The sequence below is a fragment of the Polypterus senegalus genome, chromosome 4 (genome assembly GCF_016835505.1).
Source record: "Polypterus senegalus isolate Bchr_013 chromosome 4, ASM1683550v1, whole genome shotgun sequence".
NCBI lineage: Eukaryota > Metazoa > Chordata > Cladistia > Polypteriformes > Polypteridae > Polypterus > Polypterus senegalus.
Window position 1 is genome coordinate 56,778,546 of NC_053157.1, and position 15,360 is coordinate 56,793,905.

Genomic DNA, 15,360 nt, shown 5'->3' on the forward strand with positions numbered 1-15,360 from the left:
AAAGGTCTCGCAAAAGTATAACACAGAAAATATGCCAGTTTTAGGAGGGATTAAAAGGGGCAGTTGAGCGAAATGCAAAACAGCACATGCTAAAAAATACAGACCCACTTGCCTTTTGTAGAAGTATAACCACAGAGTGAAAACAATGACAGCACTTGATTTTGAGACAGTATACCGAAATAATCTTTAAGGTTAATAACTTCCTTACCTCTGCAGCTGTGTCTTTTAGGAAAGTTCTGGGATATGGGATAACCCTTATCTCGTACGTATCCCATATGTGTGTAAAAATATCACAAATATAGTACATATGGGAGCTCAGAGCTTCCATACTTGTCAAACTGCCTCCTGGCAAAAAATAATTCAATGCACTTCACACAACCAACAAATGTAAAAGCAGATTTCGCACAAACGTGGATAAGTGCACTCATTTTGGAGCCTGCAGTTGTAGATATTGCACTTGCACCATGAAAATGAGCCTACGATGCAGCGATTAGAAGTCAACTGAACTGTGTAGCTGACGTGTGTCATAGCTTCGCCATCACTAACCTATTTGATCCCATTAGTCTGCTGTATTTGTATTTATAATAATTCTACACATGTGCAGCACTTTCAGGAAGGATGTTTGTTCACATTCATATAGGACTTGGTTCACTTGGATATTTTGATTTCAATCGTTACAACACAAAAATCAGAAACGAACCAAAACACCAAATAGAGTCTCTTTTAGCTGTAGTGTGAAGGTAGCCATAGTTACAGTGTATAGTAAATATCATCAATTTGGCATATTTTGATGTGATCAGAATAAGTTATAGAGCAATACACTAGTGTCATTACCATTAAGGATGACTTAAGAGACAGTTCAAATGGGTAAAGGAAGGAACAGTTAATAAAAAGACAACGAGAAAGGACACCTGAATATTAAGTTCAATTGTCAATGTGCCAGAGGAACCTTGAACTCTGCACATTTTAATTCAGGGACAGTTTACGAGTGTGTTCTAGACATTAAAACTCTAACTCACTAAACATCAGCATCACTGACCTCATTAACCAATGTCTGAAGGTCCTGACAATACCATGGATTTTTTTTTTTTTTTTAATATCAAAAACGCTATCTAAAGGGATAGTAAAAGGAGGTTGTGGAGGATTTCATCTTGTAGTGTATGGACAACAACCTGTACCTTAACATCAGCAAGACAGAAGAGCTGATAGTGGACTTCTGACGTGCAAAGAAGCCTCTTAGACCAGTCACCACTCAGGGGTAGAATGTGTAGTTGTGCAGAGCTACAAATACCTGGGGGTTCATATAAACAGCAAACTGGACTGGTCTGACAACATAGTGGCACTGTACAAGAAGGGCCAGAACAGACTACACTTGCTAAGGAGACTCAGGTCTTTTGATATATGCAGCAAACTGCTGGAAATGTTCTATCAGTTCATAGTAGCCAGAATGTTGTTCTATGCTGCAGTCTCCTGGGGTAGCAACCTGAGCACAAAAGAAGAACAATGACTGAACAAACTTGTCAGGAAAACTTGCGCCATCATAGGGCAAACCCTGGGCACACTGGTAGGTAATGTGGAAAAGAGGATTGTGGCAAAACTGGATGTCATCATGAAACCATTCCCCCCAGGAGGCACTCTCTTGAAGCACTTTTCACCACAGGCCCATTTCATCATAGTGTCCTAAGAAGGGCTTATAGTGGACTTTTCTGCCTTCTGCTACCAAGCAATTCACTGCTTCCACCCTATGTGCTTGTAAAGTTTATTTTTATTTATATATTTTAATGTATCATTGTCTGTCTTATAAGTCTGTCTCTTTGTTATTTTATGTTTCTGCTGCTGTATTCATCTGAATTTCTATTTGAGATTAATAAAGTTTATCCAGTCTAATCCATTAATCCATTTATAACAGAGAGTTGTTTACACTTTAACTGAAATACAAGCTCCCATCACTTCAAGACACTTCAAGCAACACCTCCTTATCCTGACAAAATTTTAAACATATTTGATTTTTGGTTAAGCAGACTGTTAAGATAAGACTACTTTCTAACTATTCCTTGAGGAAGCAGAAATGAAATAGTCCTGGTGTGCCTGAGCCTAATTCTATAGTAATATAGCAAAGTGATAAAGCTGCACTGTTCAAAAGTAAATCCCATCACTTTATTATTTTCCTGGCCTGATAAAGAGAGGCAGTATGCATTAAAGTCATGTATACAAACAGGATCTGGGGAATACTTCATTTGAGAATAGCTCAAGCTTTTCATTTCATAAACCCAGAGGGTTTGAATCTATGGTAACTCCATTCTCAAGAACATACTGATAGCTTTCAGGTTTAGCACTTGAAATAAGGTTAACATTTAATAAACAATTTTATCACTGGATAAATTGATGAAATACGCCATGCGATGTACTTATGAGAACACTAGGTTAAAACCCTATGCATTCATTGTGTGTATGGTTTTTTGTTTTTTCTTCCCAAGGATCTCTGGTTCCAAAACAGTCAGCTAACAAAACAAAAACAATCCTCAACTGCATTCTTTTTGATTTGTGACCACATAGTTAATTATCAACAAATTGTTTTCATAGGTTAAACATGAAGGCTACCAGATATCATCTAAACAAAAACATTTTCAACAGGCAGTGCTTACCGGAAACTAAGCTAAGAGATCAAATTACCTTCTTTAAGTGTGATTTGGTCATAAACAGAATAAAATAAAAAAATAAATAAATGTTATGGATTGATACTCTTGGATGATTACATTACACCAAAATTCAGCACAAACAAAAGCAGAAACTGCTTCAGTTTCATTGTGATCAAACAACTCAATAAGCAGAATGTCACCACATAATACAAAAACACACTTTCAAGTTCTGAATCTGAACCTTCTAAAATAACATCAACATGTTCTTAAAACCAGCAAACTGATTCAATGTACTGTATTACACATTACTTCATTTTCTGAAACAATGGAATCAATTTTATGGTCACATGGGGCCAAATTCTGTTTTTGTAGCATCAGATAGAAGGCAGGAGCCAACAGTATGCCAGCCTCAGAGTTTTATGTTTTAGCAAGCCTTCCTTCTGTGTGCTATGTACTAATTAACTGTGTGACTGATGGCATGTTGGAATGCGTAAGCTTGCCTGAAACTGAACTGCAACTATTAACCTATTAAAAGGACTTATAAACCTGGCTTAAAAGCCAAAATTGGTCCATAGGAACTTCTCATTTGAGCCAAATGGAATCTAAAACCTATTCGTGCTTTATTTAATTATTTTTTTAAAGCTAAAAGTGTAAATAAATTTTCATGTATCACTGTTAGTGCAATGGAGGATTAGGCATTTCAGGACCTGCTTCCCCAACTTTTCATAAAGCAGTTGACTTGACACAAGTTGTAAATTCATAAAGCAGAGAATAATAAATTACATATATGAACTATAATGAGCAACTCACCACAGCTCAACCCCTTCAGTTCCAACTTGCTTTGGGAGAATCTCGACACCATAATTAAAACCTAAGCTATAAATTCCACCAGTTTTTGGAAGTTTTCATTCCATTTCCATAAAGAATAAATGTAAGTACAGCAATATATTTGTGTTCTGCCATGCAAATTACTCAGACTAGTGCGGAGATTCCTGCAAGATTATATGCCTCATGTCAGAAATCACCCAATCAAAAGAGTGCTGTAAATTAAAAAGAAAAAGTATTTGTTGTGCATGTCAGCTTAATTTGCTTTTTGACAAATAAACATGAATATAAACTAAACCTAGCCACATATTATACAATTTCTAGTTGGAGGAGGTGTCAGAAACAACAACTAGAGTTGCTGGATCTCATTTACTTGAGAATGACAGAAGACATGTCTAGAAAATGCATGGGATTACAAATTATGAGGGAAGAATCAAATATTCCCATAAAACGGTCAATACCACAAGGGTAGGATGTCATTATCGAATCTGTCAGTAGAATTTTGTACCATCAAGTCTGGTTAATTTGTCTGCCGGGTGGCTTCATGTTTAGTTGATCAAGTAGATTTTGCAAGAAACAATGATGATTACGTTTTTCAATATTTACAGCAATGCAAATTTAGGTTAATGGAGTTACATTTTTACCAAATCTGACTAAATGTAAATTGTAATATACCATGTTAAAATTTCCAGTTTCACATATACTTATTTTCTCTTCAAGATTTTTTAAAGAAATGTAGACTCATTTTTTAAGTTCTGTCTTATGTTTGTTATTTAATGCTTGTAACTTCTTTAATACATATTAAAAAAGGCCACAACAGCCTTTAAAGCCGAATTTAAACAGGTTAGGGTGCTTAAAAGGTAGCCTGATTATTCACATTGGCAGTGATGAAATGTCTTGTATCTTGCATATGATGTGCCTTTAATCAACACAGAAAATATATTGGTCTAATTACAAATAGAGGAGTCGGTGATACCATAAATTGAGAAGTCAAAGGTTTTGTGCACTGACACCACAGCTCTTGTATCTCAAGGTAAGTATTTTGAAATTGACCTAATAGGAATTGCTATTTATTATAAAACTTAAGTTTTTTTTAACAAATGTAGGACTTATGTCCGCTTTGTATACAACTCCATGCTGACCTTTCAGCACACTTTGAAATTTCTTAAGTACTGTGAGCTTGGAGCCTGTTGACACACAATTAAAGTGCTTCCTGACAGTGTAGTATGGTTCCACCAGTATACCGACTTCAGCCACAATCTGAGCTTTGCTCCATGAACACATATAAACTCCAGGCAGACAGGTGAGCCCATTTTCCATTTGCGCGGTCAAAACAAACAGTCTTTCCTAAAGGCTGCACTGCATTCATTGTACTTCCAGATGAGCGCTCTTTGGTTGTCAGCTATTTTACACACAAAAGCCTAAGGCTTAAGACAAAATGAAATGCATTTAATTTTGTTAGAGCAATATTCGGACTAGTCTGACAGAATCACTCGGAATGTCCAATTACACAACTGGTGGCAAAGGGAGCAGATCACGACTGCCTCGTCTCACAAATATTATGCAAATGAAGCTGGCAACTTGGAAAGAAAAAAATTGCTGGAAATGTCATGTAACATGTCATTCTGCTCTAAAACTATTACATTACCTATATAAAATAGCAAGTGGCATGTGGCTCTCTTTTTCATCACCTGCAATGGAAGACAACTGTTGTCTGTTTAAATTTTCCTTTTCCCTCATAATGGCTTTAAAAATTGAAATGTCTCCAACAAATGGCAAAGACAGCCATGCTTTTTTTTATTTTTTAATTTAAGTCAACCCTGTCAGGATGCAGATCCACACTAATCCATGTTCAGAAACCTCATAAAGCTGACAATTACAAATAAAACTGCCTATCACCTATATCTATCTATCTTATGTATAAATGTCTACGTAAGGATGTATGTGTGTGTGTGTGTGTGTGTGTTGTCTGTCTGTCTGTCTCAGAAGTACAAGGCTACAGCATGAAGCTCAAAGAGCCAGGAAGGTAGCCCCAAATTCTGCAAGTGAGTGTGTGGTGAGACTTGATCAAGAATTGAAGTACAGTGCAACACAAAGGGGAAAAAAATCAAAGGGTTGTTATTTAACTTCTGCTTTGTCAGCATTTCTTCAAAACTTAAGCACTATAAACTGTCCACGAGTCTTACACGACAGCATTCTTGTCTACAACCCAGCAAGGACGGGCCGCAATTCTGGAATTCAATTGGTCACAAAAAGAAGAAATATTCAACTCACGAGAGCAGAGAGACAGTGTGGATGACAGATGGGACATTAAGCAATTACAACAGGGTACAATTTAAAAATACCTAAACCTTTGCTATCCTTTCTTAACACATTGTACAAATGGACAAGGTGCATCAGCTAGTATCATATATAATAAAGAGCTAAGGTCTGTCCATTGTCATTCAATTACCTTCAAACTACTGGGGATAGAACATCAATCTTGGTCTTAATTTAAAGTTTAGAAGCTGATACTTTCTGAAATTACAAAGTATTTCAATTATATGACAAAGAACATCATAACATGAAGAAAAAATAGGAGCGGTACCATTTGTAGGATACAGAATGCAAGAATAAGAAATACGGAAAAAATGCATGTCAACAATAATGTGGAGAGTTAAGAGTTGTTTATATCTAGCCTTTTGTTGGGTCACACACCATCCACCTCCCGTAAGAAGCAAAGACGCTGAACAGTACTGACAAACGATAATTAATTCAAATTAAAGATCAACTGGGCAGCAGAAAAACAAGATGTTTCATAAGCATACAAAACACAGCCCAGGATACAGAACGTAACGAGGAAGACACAAATGCACAGCGAACATCGAGAAGGTCATCAGTTAGTCAAACTTCCAACCATATGAAAGCATTGCTTTTACATCCTCACATTGATGTTTCTTTAAAGACCTCTACTTAGCAAAGTTACATCAGTGACCCGTTCAACGTCAAGTTGAATTTTTGTCATGTTGAAAACAAAGTGTTGCCAAAATAGAAATGTTCAGCTTGTTTGCTGTAAATGAGCCAGTAGAAGTAATAAAGTACATTTTCACTTCTACAGGAACTGAAACAAGTACCTGTTTAGAAAACATTAGAAATATGGACAGCTTCTTATCTTTAACTTAGTTTTTCCTTGCATCTCATTTTGGATGGGTCCTTGTGTTTCGCTAGCAATACTATAAAATAGGTCACAGTACACGACAGTGTAAGATGGACATTGAAAGTGAGAACTGCCAGGGTCTTGTTAAATATTTAAATTTAACTAATGGTAAATTACACATGATTAAGTGTTTTACTGAATGAAACAAGTTTACTTCCAACACACACGTCATTTATCAATACACTCAATAATAGTTTGATAAAACTTTCATAATCTATTTTGACATCATCCAGAATTAATTAACCAATAGAGAGAGAACCACTAGACAACAACCACAAAACACAAGTCTGACACTTGGCACCCTTTGCAAATTTCGTCCGCTAGACCAGATACCGTGCATTTATAAAATTTAATTAGCATGCATGGCATAATATCTTGGTCTCTTTTACTTAGCATTCAGGATATTATTCCAAATTACTTGTCTGTTTGGCTAAATACATAAACTCTTATGAATTCCTTTTTTTACAGTCTTTATCTGTTTACCGTTTTATCCAATTTCAAGCTGGTTTCAGCTAATCAGAGTAAATGTTGAGAGATCTATGGCAAACTCTTGAACAATGATTGCAACTTCTGCCTAACAAACAAACAAAGACAGAACTTTTAAAGTAAAGGTGAGTCTTTGACTGCATGAGATATTGCGTGGCAGTGTGAGGGACACTAGCCAAACATTTAATAAGTGACCTTAAAGACTGACGGGTTCTCTGAAAAGAGTTTATTCAAATACCACAGAAGTATTTATAAGCACATACTTCAGCCTCCCAGTTTGAAATGTGTTAAATTACAGAGTTACACAAGTAAAAACAGAAAATACGCAAGTGATCAGCAGAACAGAACAGAATGTACAATTTTAAATTGCTATTATCAAGCGCATGCCCATATTCAAAACGAAGTAAAACAACTCATCAATCTTAATTTAAGCTGCAAATGGATCATCCCCTCAAAATGATAGTGTCAGCAATGAAGAAAACACCACAGAACAACAAACTAGGTGAGAGGTAAAAATGTGTTTAACAGAATTTCAAGCATAAAAGTAAAGCAACAGGCTAGCAGACACATGGCAAATGCCACACATGGTTTCACTAAGGGGACAGAAAGTCACTCCTAAAGAGTATCTACCTACCTTTGTGTATTTTTTAAAGCTGCTGAATCTAATATTTTTATCACAAAGGTGGTCAGCGGTCTGTTGACAATTACATTGCGCACACACACCTACCAATGCTGGGCCATTTTTTTTTTTTAGATAATCAACCAGCCTACCCTTCATGTATTTGGGATATGAGAGAAAAAAAAAATACTTTTGTATTTACATTTTTTTTTATTACTTTATTACTTTTTTTTTTTTTTTTACTGAAAAAGTAGAAGGTGCAATCTTTGCACAAATAGTGCCAACGTGGGACTCAAACCCTGAACACTAGGCTTGTGAGGGAGCAGTGCCAACACCAAGCTGTTCTTAAACATAACTACTGACTGTATCTGCTACTATGTGCCACCTCACCTTAACTCACTGCAGACTGCAGATGGATTCTTGTAATATGTGGAACTATGAAACAGCAGGCTTCTCCAAGGTGTCTTCTAACACTACCTAAAAGACATACCAACCTTATATAGAATACTAGCAAAATACCCACGCTTCGCAGCAGAGAAGTAGTGTGTTAAAGAAGTTATGAAAAAGGAAAGGAAACATTTTAAAAATAACGTAACATGATTGTCAATGTAATTGTTTTGTCACTGTTATAAGTGTTGCTGTCATTATATATATATATATATATATATATATATATATATATATATATATATATACACACACATACATACATACATACACACACACATATATACATACATATACACATGTATATAATACTAGCCAACCCGCGGTGTACAATCAGGCTGGTTTTTTAATGATTTTTAAGCACAGGGAGAAAATTAACATTTGAAAAATCGGAATGTAATAAATCAGCAAGAAAAGCAACTTTGTAACAATGCACGGAACGAACCAACACACAATCGTCCGTGCGGCGCGGAGGGTGGAACGGGAGGAGAGAATAAGGACGTCCACTCCGCTCCCTCCGTCATGCTAGTCTGCGGATTTCTCATCCAGTATGCACTGCCTGCTCATGTGCCCACCTCCAACTCGTCACTCGAGTCGTTGTCGTCTTTGCACAGTCCAGATGCACCTGTGACTCACGTAGACTTTTCATTGCTCTGTGCGGTTTTGGCTGCCTTTCTATATACGTATAATCAAGCAAGACACCCGACCACGGTAACAGCGAGGTGGGAGGGGGGTGTGTACAAAGTGCAGGAGCATCTAAGAAGACGCATGTTTGTCACGGATGCGAATTGCTGTATGTAGCGTGTAAAACAGTTTATGGTGCACGCGGTCGTGCGTCGTTCCCGAAAACTCGGTTTTTAAAGACTGCTTACTTCATTGTGTATACGACTGTAGGTGAATGAAAAGATGTAACTCTGGAGAGGGCAACATACAATACAGCAATTCACATTTGTGACAAATTGTTTTACACGCTGCATACAGCGATTCACATCCACGACAAATATGAATTTTCTTAGATGGTGCTGTCGCGTCCACCCTTGCACTCGAAGCATACAAACTGCTTGGTCATGTGCCCGGTCGCATAAGCAACTGACAGAGACCCGGCCACCGAGTCTAAGACCATGGGAAACCCCTCGGAAACTGTTTTACACGCTGCATACAACGATTCACATCCGTGACAAACAAACTGTTTTACACGCTGCATACAGCGATTTACATCCTTCACAAACATGCCTCTTCTTAGATAGTCCTGCCGCGTCGTGTGGTGCCCCTGTGTGAACTGGTCAGGCACAGAGAAGGTCAGCTGCTGAGAGAGCGTCTCGACTGTTGCAGGGCCTGCATTGGTGAAGCAAGTGAGACGGTAATGAAACAGAGGCACAGGGCTTATTGGTTTTTAAAGACTGCTTCCTTCATTGTGCTTTAACCTCAGTTTTAAAGGATTGTTTTAAGGATCCCATGGGATACCCCTCGCAAACTGTTTTACACGCTGCATATAGCGATTCACTTCCATGAGAAACATGCCTCTATGAACAGTCAACGTGGCTCAGAGTTGCATGTGGACTCTACGACAGACGAACATAAATGACACCATTTTTCCTGTGTCGTCGCGTCCGAGTTGGTGGGCGTGGTTCTGCGAGTTGTCGTCGTATCCAATGGTCTTAGAGTTGGTGGGAGTTCCTGCGTGCGCCATGGGCGTCTTACCTGTCGGCGGCTTAGTGAATCCACGCCCCTTCCAGCGTGCTTTCCATGGGTGTCTTGCCTTAGTGAATTCATTTATATATATATATATATATATATATATATATATATATATATATATATATATATATATATATATATATATTTATTTATTTATTTATTACACACACACACACACACATATTGTATTATTAAATGGTGGGGCATGAAATACATATGTTAATGCTTTATACTAGTAAAGTAGATTGGGCCAAAAATGTTATTAATTGTCATCGTGAAGCAGAGCCTTACTGGAAATTTGAGGAATTTGAATTGAAATGGGAGATCAGAGGGTATAACGGTGATGCGAAGAATACATTTAGCGTGTGGCGCTCTGCTGTTTTTTTGTGTAGCTGCCTTCACACAGCTTCCCCGCTGCTTCATAAACGAATGCCATATAAGGCCGTCGCTTTCTCCTTGCTTCGCGGTTCTGTACTGTTTTATTGTTCGTTTATTACGATTCTTATAGCTATTGTGTAGCTATTCGAGACTTACTGTAATGTTCAGGTACCCATTTCCTTTATTTAATCCACCGGCTTGTACTCTATTTTTTGTTCGTTTATCACAATTAGAGATATTTATTGATTCCCTTCTTTAGCTGACTGCTTGCTCATATAAGGCGCTTCGCTGGCTTTTTGTGAAGCAGCCTTTACACAGCTTCTCCGCTGTTTTATAAACGAACGACATATAAAGCCATCCACTTTTCTTGCTTTGCCAAGAAAGCTGCCTTTTTATTTAATCCACGGGTTCTCCGCTGTTTTATTGTTCATTTATTACGATTATTATAGTTTTCTTTATATATCACGTTGTCAGTTCAGCACTCTGGTTGTAATATGACGAAGCTGCGCAAGCTCACTCTTGAGAATGCAACGTATAGTTGTCCAGGAGAAAAGCAATCTTGCATGAAATCAATGGCAACCTTTTGTTGGGTCTGTCCCTGAGACTTCTTACTTCTCATCGCGAAGCAGAGCCTTACTGGAAATTGAAGGCATCTGAATTGAAATGGGAGATTAGAGGGTGTAACGGGGATGCGAGGAATACATTAAGTGTGGAGAAACTCTAGAGACAGTGTGTGTATTAACTTGTGGATTTTTCTGTGAGTATTTGGTGGCAGCGTGACAAAATTGCTTCCGCAAGACCGCGTTAACTGTGGAGCTCAGAGCGAAATGAGGTGAATGGGAGGGGAGAGGATGACGTCACTCCCCCACCCGCCTCAACTGTCAATCTCCCCACAAACACAGTCTCTCGGAACTTGCATAAGCACAGCCTTTCACCAGCAATTTTAACTTAGTTACAAAGTGATCAAAACTCTCATTTATACCCTGCGTCCTCTCATTAAACTTGTATCCCGCATTAGTCGTGGGCATGACAAATGCCAGCGGCAGCCTGTCTATGAACTTAATTTAAACTTACGGTTTACACCGTGCTTTGTTTCCGCAGTAGCTGCACTTATGAATATGCTTGTATGTGTCACTCGCTCGCTTCATATTGTTTCGCTGCCTTCTCAATTATATAATGCATGTTTTCTTCAGCGCTTTTTGGAGCTCTCCCTTGTTTTCTACGTACTTCGCTCAAAGTCAGTTCACGTGATTACGTGGGAGGTGTGATGATGTCACACGAAACTCCGCCCCCATGGCCATCGAGCTGAACTCCATTACAGTATATGGAGAAAAATAGGTTCCAGTTATGACCATTACGCGTAGACTTTCGAAATGAAACCTGCCCAACTTTTGTAAGTAAGCTGTAAGGAATGAGCCTGCCAAATTTCAGCCTTCCACCTACACGGGAAGTTGGAGAATTAGTGATGAGCGAGTCAGTGAGTGAATGAGTGAGGGCCTTGCCTTTTATTAGTATAGATAACTTAAAAACATAAGTGATGGCAACTGCAGCAAAGCTCAACTGTCTTTTCTAAAAAAAAAAAAATCCAAGCACTTCACAAAAATATTTACAGCTTCTTGTTTAAATTATTAAAACAAAAAAAGCAAAATGTGAGCATTTAAAATGTTATCACTCATTTTGCACTGCTCTAATGCAGCCTGACTACCAGACATTGTTTGATAGTTCACAGAATTATGAAATACAAATCAGTAACTAGTGCTTTATGCAATCTATCAGGAAAAGACATTTCAATGCTAAACAAAGGCCTCTTTAATCAAATATAAAAATCTGTCATTTATTTCAAAAAAAATATACCATATGATATCATCTAGCTAGTAAAAATATGCTATTCATTTTTACCTAAATAAAGACTGACGTGCAACAGCCGGAGTGGCTCGGTCATTTAATCAGGGCTAAAGGTCACCAAAGTGACATGATCTACAGGTAAAGAACTTCATTTGTACAAAAGACATGGCCTGGATAGTCACAAATACCAGAAAACCTCTATATAATATACATGGCATGTCGTAGTCTGTAAGGCCACTCATGCATTTCTCTGAAAATTCATTGAGAAATACTGACTGGAAGGCAAGCACTCCATTATAGAGAACCTCTTTAAATGGGCCCCACATACAGCTTTCCATGCAAAAAGACTAAAACAAGTCAACGGCTGTCAAAAATGCATACACAGCCATGTTTCTAAAGTGTAACCGTCAGGTCATACTCGTGCATTATCACTCCATTCACTTACTGTGACACACATATTAAGAGACTCATGTGCTATCATTCATTATGGTATTTTTTACTAAGAGAAATAAGTTGATGTAGCTGAATGAAAGATAGAAATTGACAATCCAACAGCTAAATACAAAAAGTGCAAAAAAAACTTCTACGCAAAGTATAAATAAAATATTACAGGTTACACCTACAATTTTGCAGTCAAACTGGTAAGTTTCCTGTGCTGTCCTATAAATTGGATAAAGTGGCAATCAAAAAATTGTGTACATGGATTATGACATATATAAGAGTAGATTCAGTGAAAAAGCTATAAACTAACAAGAAATGCATGGTTGAATAATATAAACAAGTTATCCTGCCACATCCCAAAGACACACCGGTTTGTGTCCCCAGTGATTCTTAATGGATCAGGATGAGCAACTGTGGTTATGTGTGTGTTCTGTAATAGGCTTTTTCAAGGCAGGATTAACAAGATGAGTGGATTGAAATGCTCCACTACAGTAATTATCAATAAAGGTGTTGTATACAAAACACATGATCTGAGCAGTAAGATGGGTAAATTAAAAAGCATTTAAGAACTGTGTCTTCCATGACAGGGGCTGTGTGTAATGGCGACCTGGGCAATAAATAATGAATGAATTTTGAGGTAACCCTGCTTGGGAATGTAATGCCTTATTCGGTCGTTTTATTCGCTACAGACTGATTTTCCGTTAACATTATCGGGCTTAAAATACATTACGACTCAAAAGTACCTGCACGATGTATTATGGCTGAAGTAGTTAAGTGGCTTGGCCGGGGTCACAGCGGGTATGATCTGATGGTTTTATGGCTCTGTCGTCAAACCAAAATAGACACTCTACCGATTTCTGTCTGGGAAAAGTCACAATAATCGAAAACGGCAGGTTCTGTTCGACCCCTCGCGCTCGTCACCTGTTATCTTGAATCGCTTTGCCAAGGTTGGCAAGTCTCAAAGTGCAGCCTTCGTGAATTGCGCAACAGCCGAAAAGGAAAAAAAAAAAAAGTAGGCGATCAGCATTTTCTTACAATTTCGCACCTATAGTACTTACTGACATGGGGAGTGCTTTCGCTTAAAACAAGTTGGAAAGTACTTATGTGCGCGGGGGGCTTATGATACGGCACCTTACTGGTTAAATTGGAGCGAAAATAAAGGGTCTGCTTAATCAGTGGTGTGTGCCAGTCTCTATTTGTAACAACCCCTTAAAGGCAAATAAACATTAACACTAGAAAACCTGTTCGCTAATGTTATGTTCCTTTAAAACGGCATCCTTTTCGGTAAAGTAAGACGTTAATCAAGCAAAGCATCACAATCGAAGTTAAAACAAAATGTAATTAAAAGGACTGTCCAAGATGCATCTGAAAACGCCGATTCACCTGTTAAATCACAGGGTGCGTTGCGTCTTCGCGACCCAAGGACCGACATATATATATATCTCTATCTATCTATCTCTATCTCTCTCTCTCTCTATATATATATATATATATATTCACACATATACACACACGACCATGTCGTATTAAAAACGCACAGGATAAGCAGAATGTACACTTTTGGCCCAATCTACTTTACTAGTATAAAGCATTAACATATGTATTTCATGCCCCACCATTTAATAATACAATTTAGTTACTTTTAAACTCTTAATAGTAAACCTGAAACGCAGTTTATATGTGCGTGTGTGAGTGAGAGAGAGAGAGAGAGCGCGAGACAGATAGAAGTTACCGATTTCTTCACCATTCTGCACAACGTTACAGCAGCACACCGGTGCAGCTCGAGAAGCCTACCGACTAAAAGTTAGAAGGAAGCCAAAAAGACAAGCGTTGCACACAGCAGGTACAATGAACCAAAATACCACCTACCTGACCCATGTTTCTGTAGCCGTATTTGCCGGCTATCCTGTCTGCAACTTCGGGACCCCCTGTTATCCTCACAGCCCAGTGGTTCGTGTATGTCCGAGTCCTGCAACGCGTTATTCCAAATCCAAGCCAAAGTGCCAAAACAATCACAAACCATCCGCCTGAATGGCTCTTCCAACCCATTTTTTTACTTTGTACAATTCAAGTGTCTTCAAAGTATTAAAGGAAACCTCCTGAGCTCCAGTATAAAGCAACAGCCACGCGTCCGTGCACCGCAGAGCAAGTCTCATAGACCACATTCACACATGATTGCTACAAGCCGCAAATCCGATTTCAAAAGTGCTTCGTTTTTTTTCTCTCCTTTCGCATTTAAGGTGTCTTAGCTTCCTGCTCCTTTCCCTCCGCGTATGTCCCTTCTCTTTTATAGTTCGGTGTCACAGTAGAGTATGTAAATGTTTGCAGATCTCTGGTTACAGTTACTCTGGGACCCTGATCTCCGGTTTCTCTCTTTAAAGTGATGAAATGGCTGCAGCGCCTCCTCCAAATTAGTAGCAACACTCCAGAGAGTAAAAGGCACCGCTCCGCGCCGTCCCCGAGGGCTCCGCTGGGTCTTAAAGAGACATCGCTCGACACCTGTGTCACTCTTTTCCCGTGGGACTTTGTGAAAAATCGCAGAGGGGTAACGAGTTAGCTCCCGAGTTAGAAAATATTTCATTCAGAAATAAACAGATAACGTTTCAAAAATTAAAAAAGTCACTTTTATCCTTATCCGGTCAACAGAGAAGGAAACATGGACAATGGAAAAGTGTGATCTGCAATAACTGCGAGGATAAAAGCAATACAAGCATAATGATCATTTGTATTTGCTTTATAATTAAACGACCTCTGGGAATAGATCTTCCAGTCCAAGGTGTTCACTT

At 38.3% G+C, this 15,360-nt stretch overlaps 1 protein-coding gene across 3 annotated transcripts in view; it reads right to left on the reverse strand.

The window, feature by feature from the left end:
* The window catches only part of pcsk5b (proprotein convertase subtilisin/kexin type 5b), a 320,287-nt gene extending 305,309 nt beyond the window's left edge, over positions 1-14,978 (reverse strand). For 2 of the 3 annotated variants that reach the window (XM_039750694.1, XM_039750692.1), the window contains exon 1: positions 14,444-14,977. In XM_039750694.1, coding sequence (XP_039606628.1) covers positions 14,444-14,623 — 180 coding nt within the window. In that variant the 5' untranslated portion in view covers positions 14,624-14,977. Of the gene's footprint in view, positions 1-14,443 lie in introns of all 3 variants that reach the window. The other variant, XM_039750693.1, reaches the window with a different exon arrangement.
* Between the last annotated feature and the right edge of the window lie 382 nt (positions 14,979-15,360).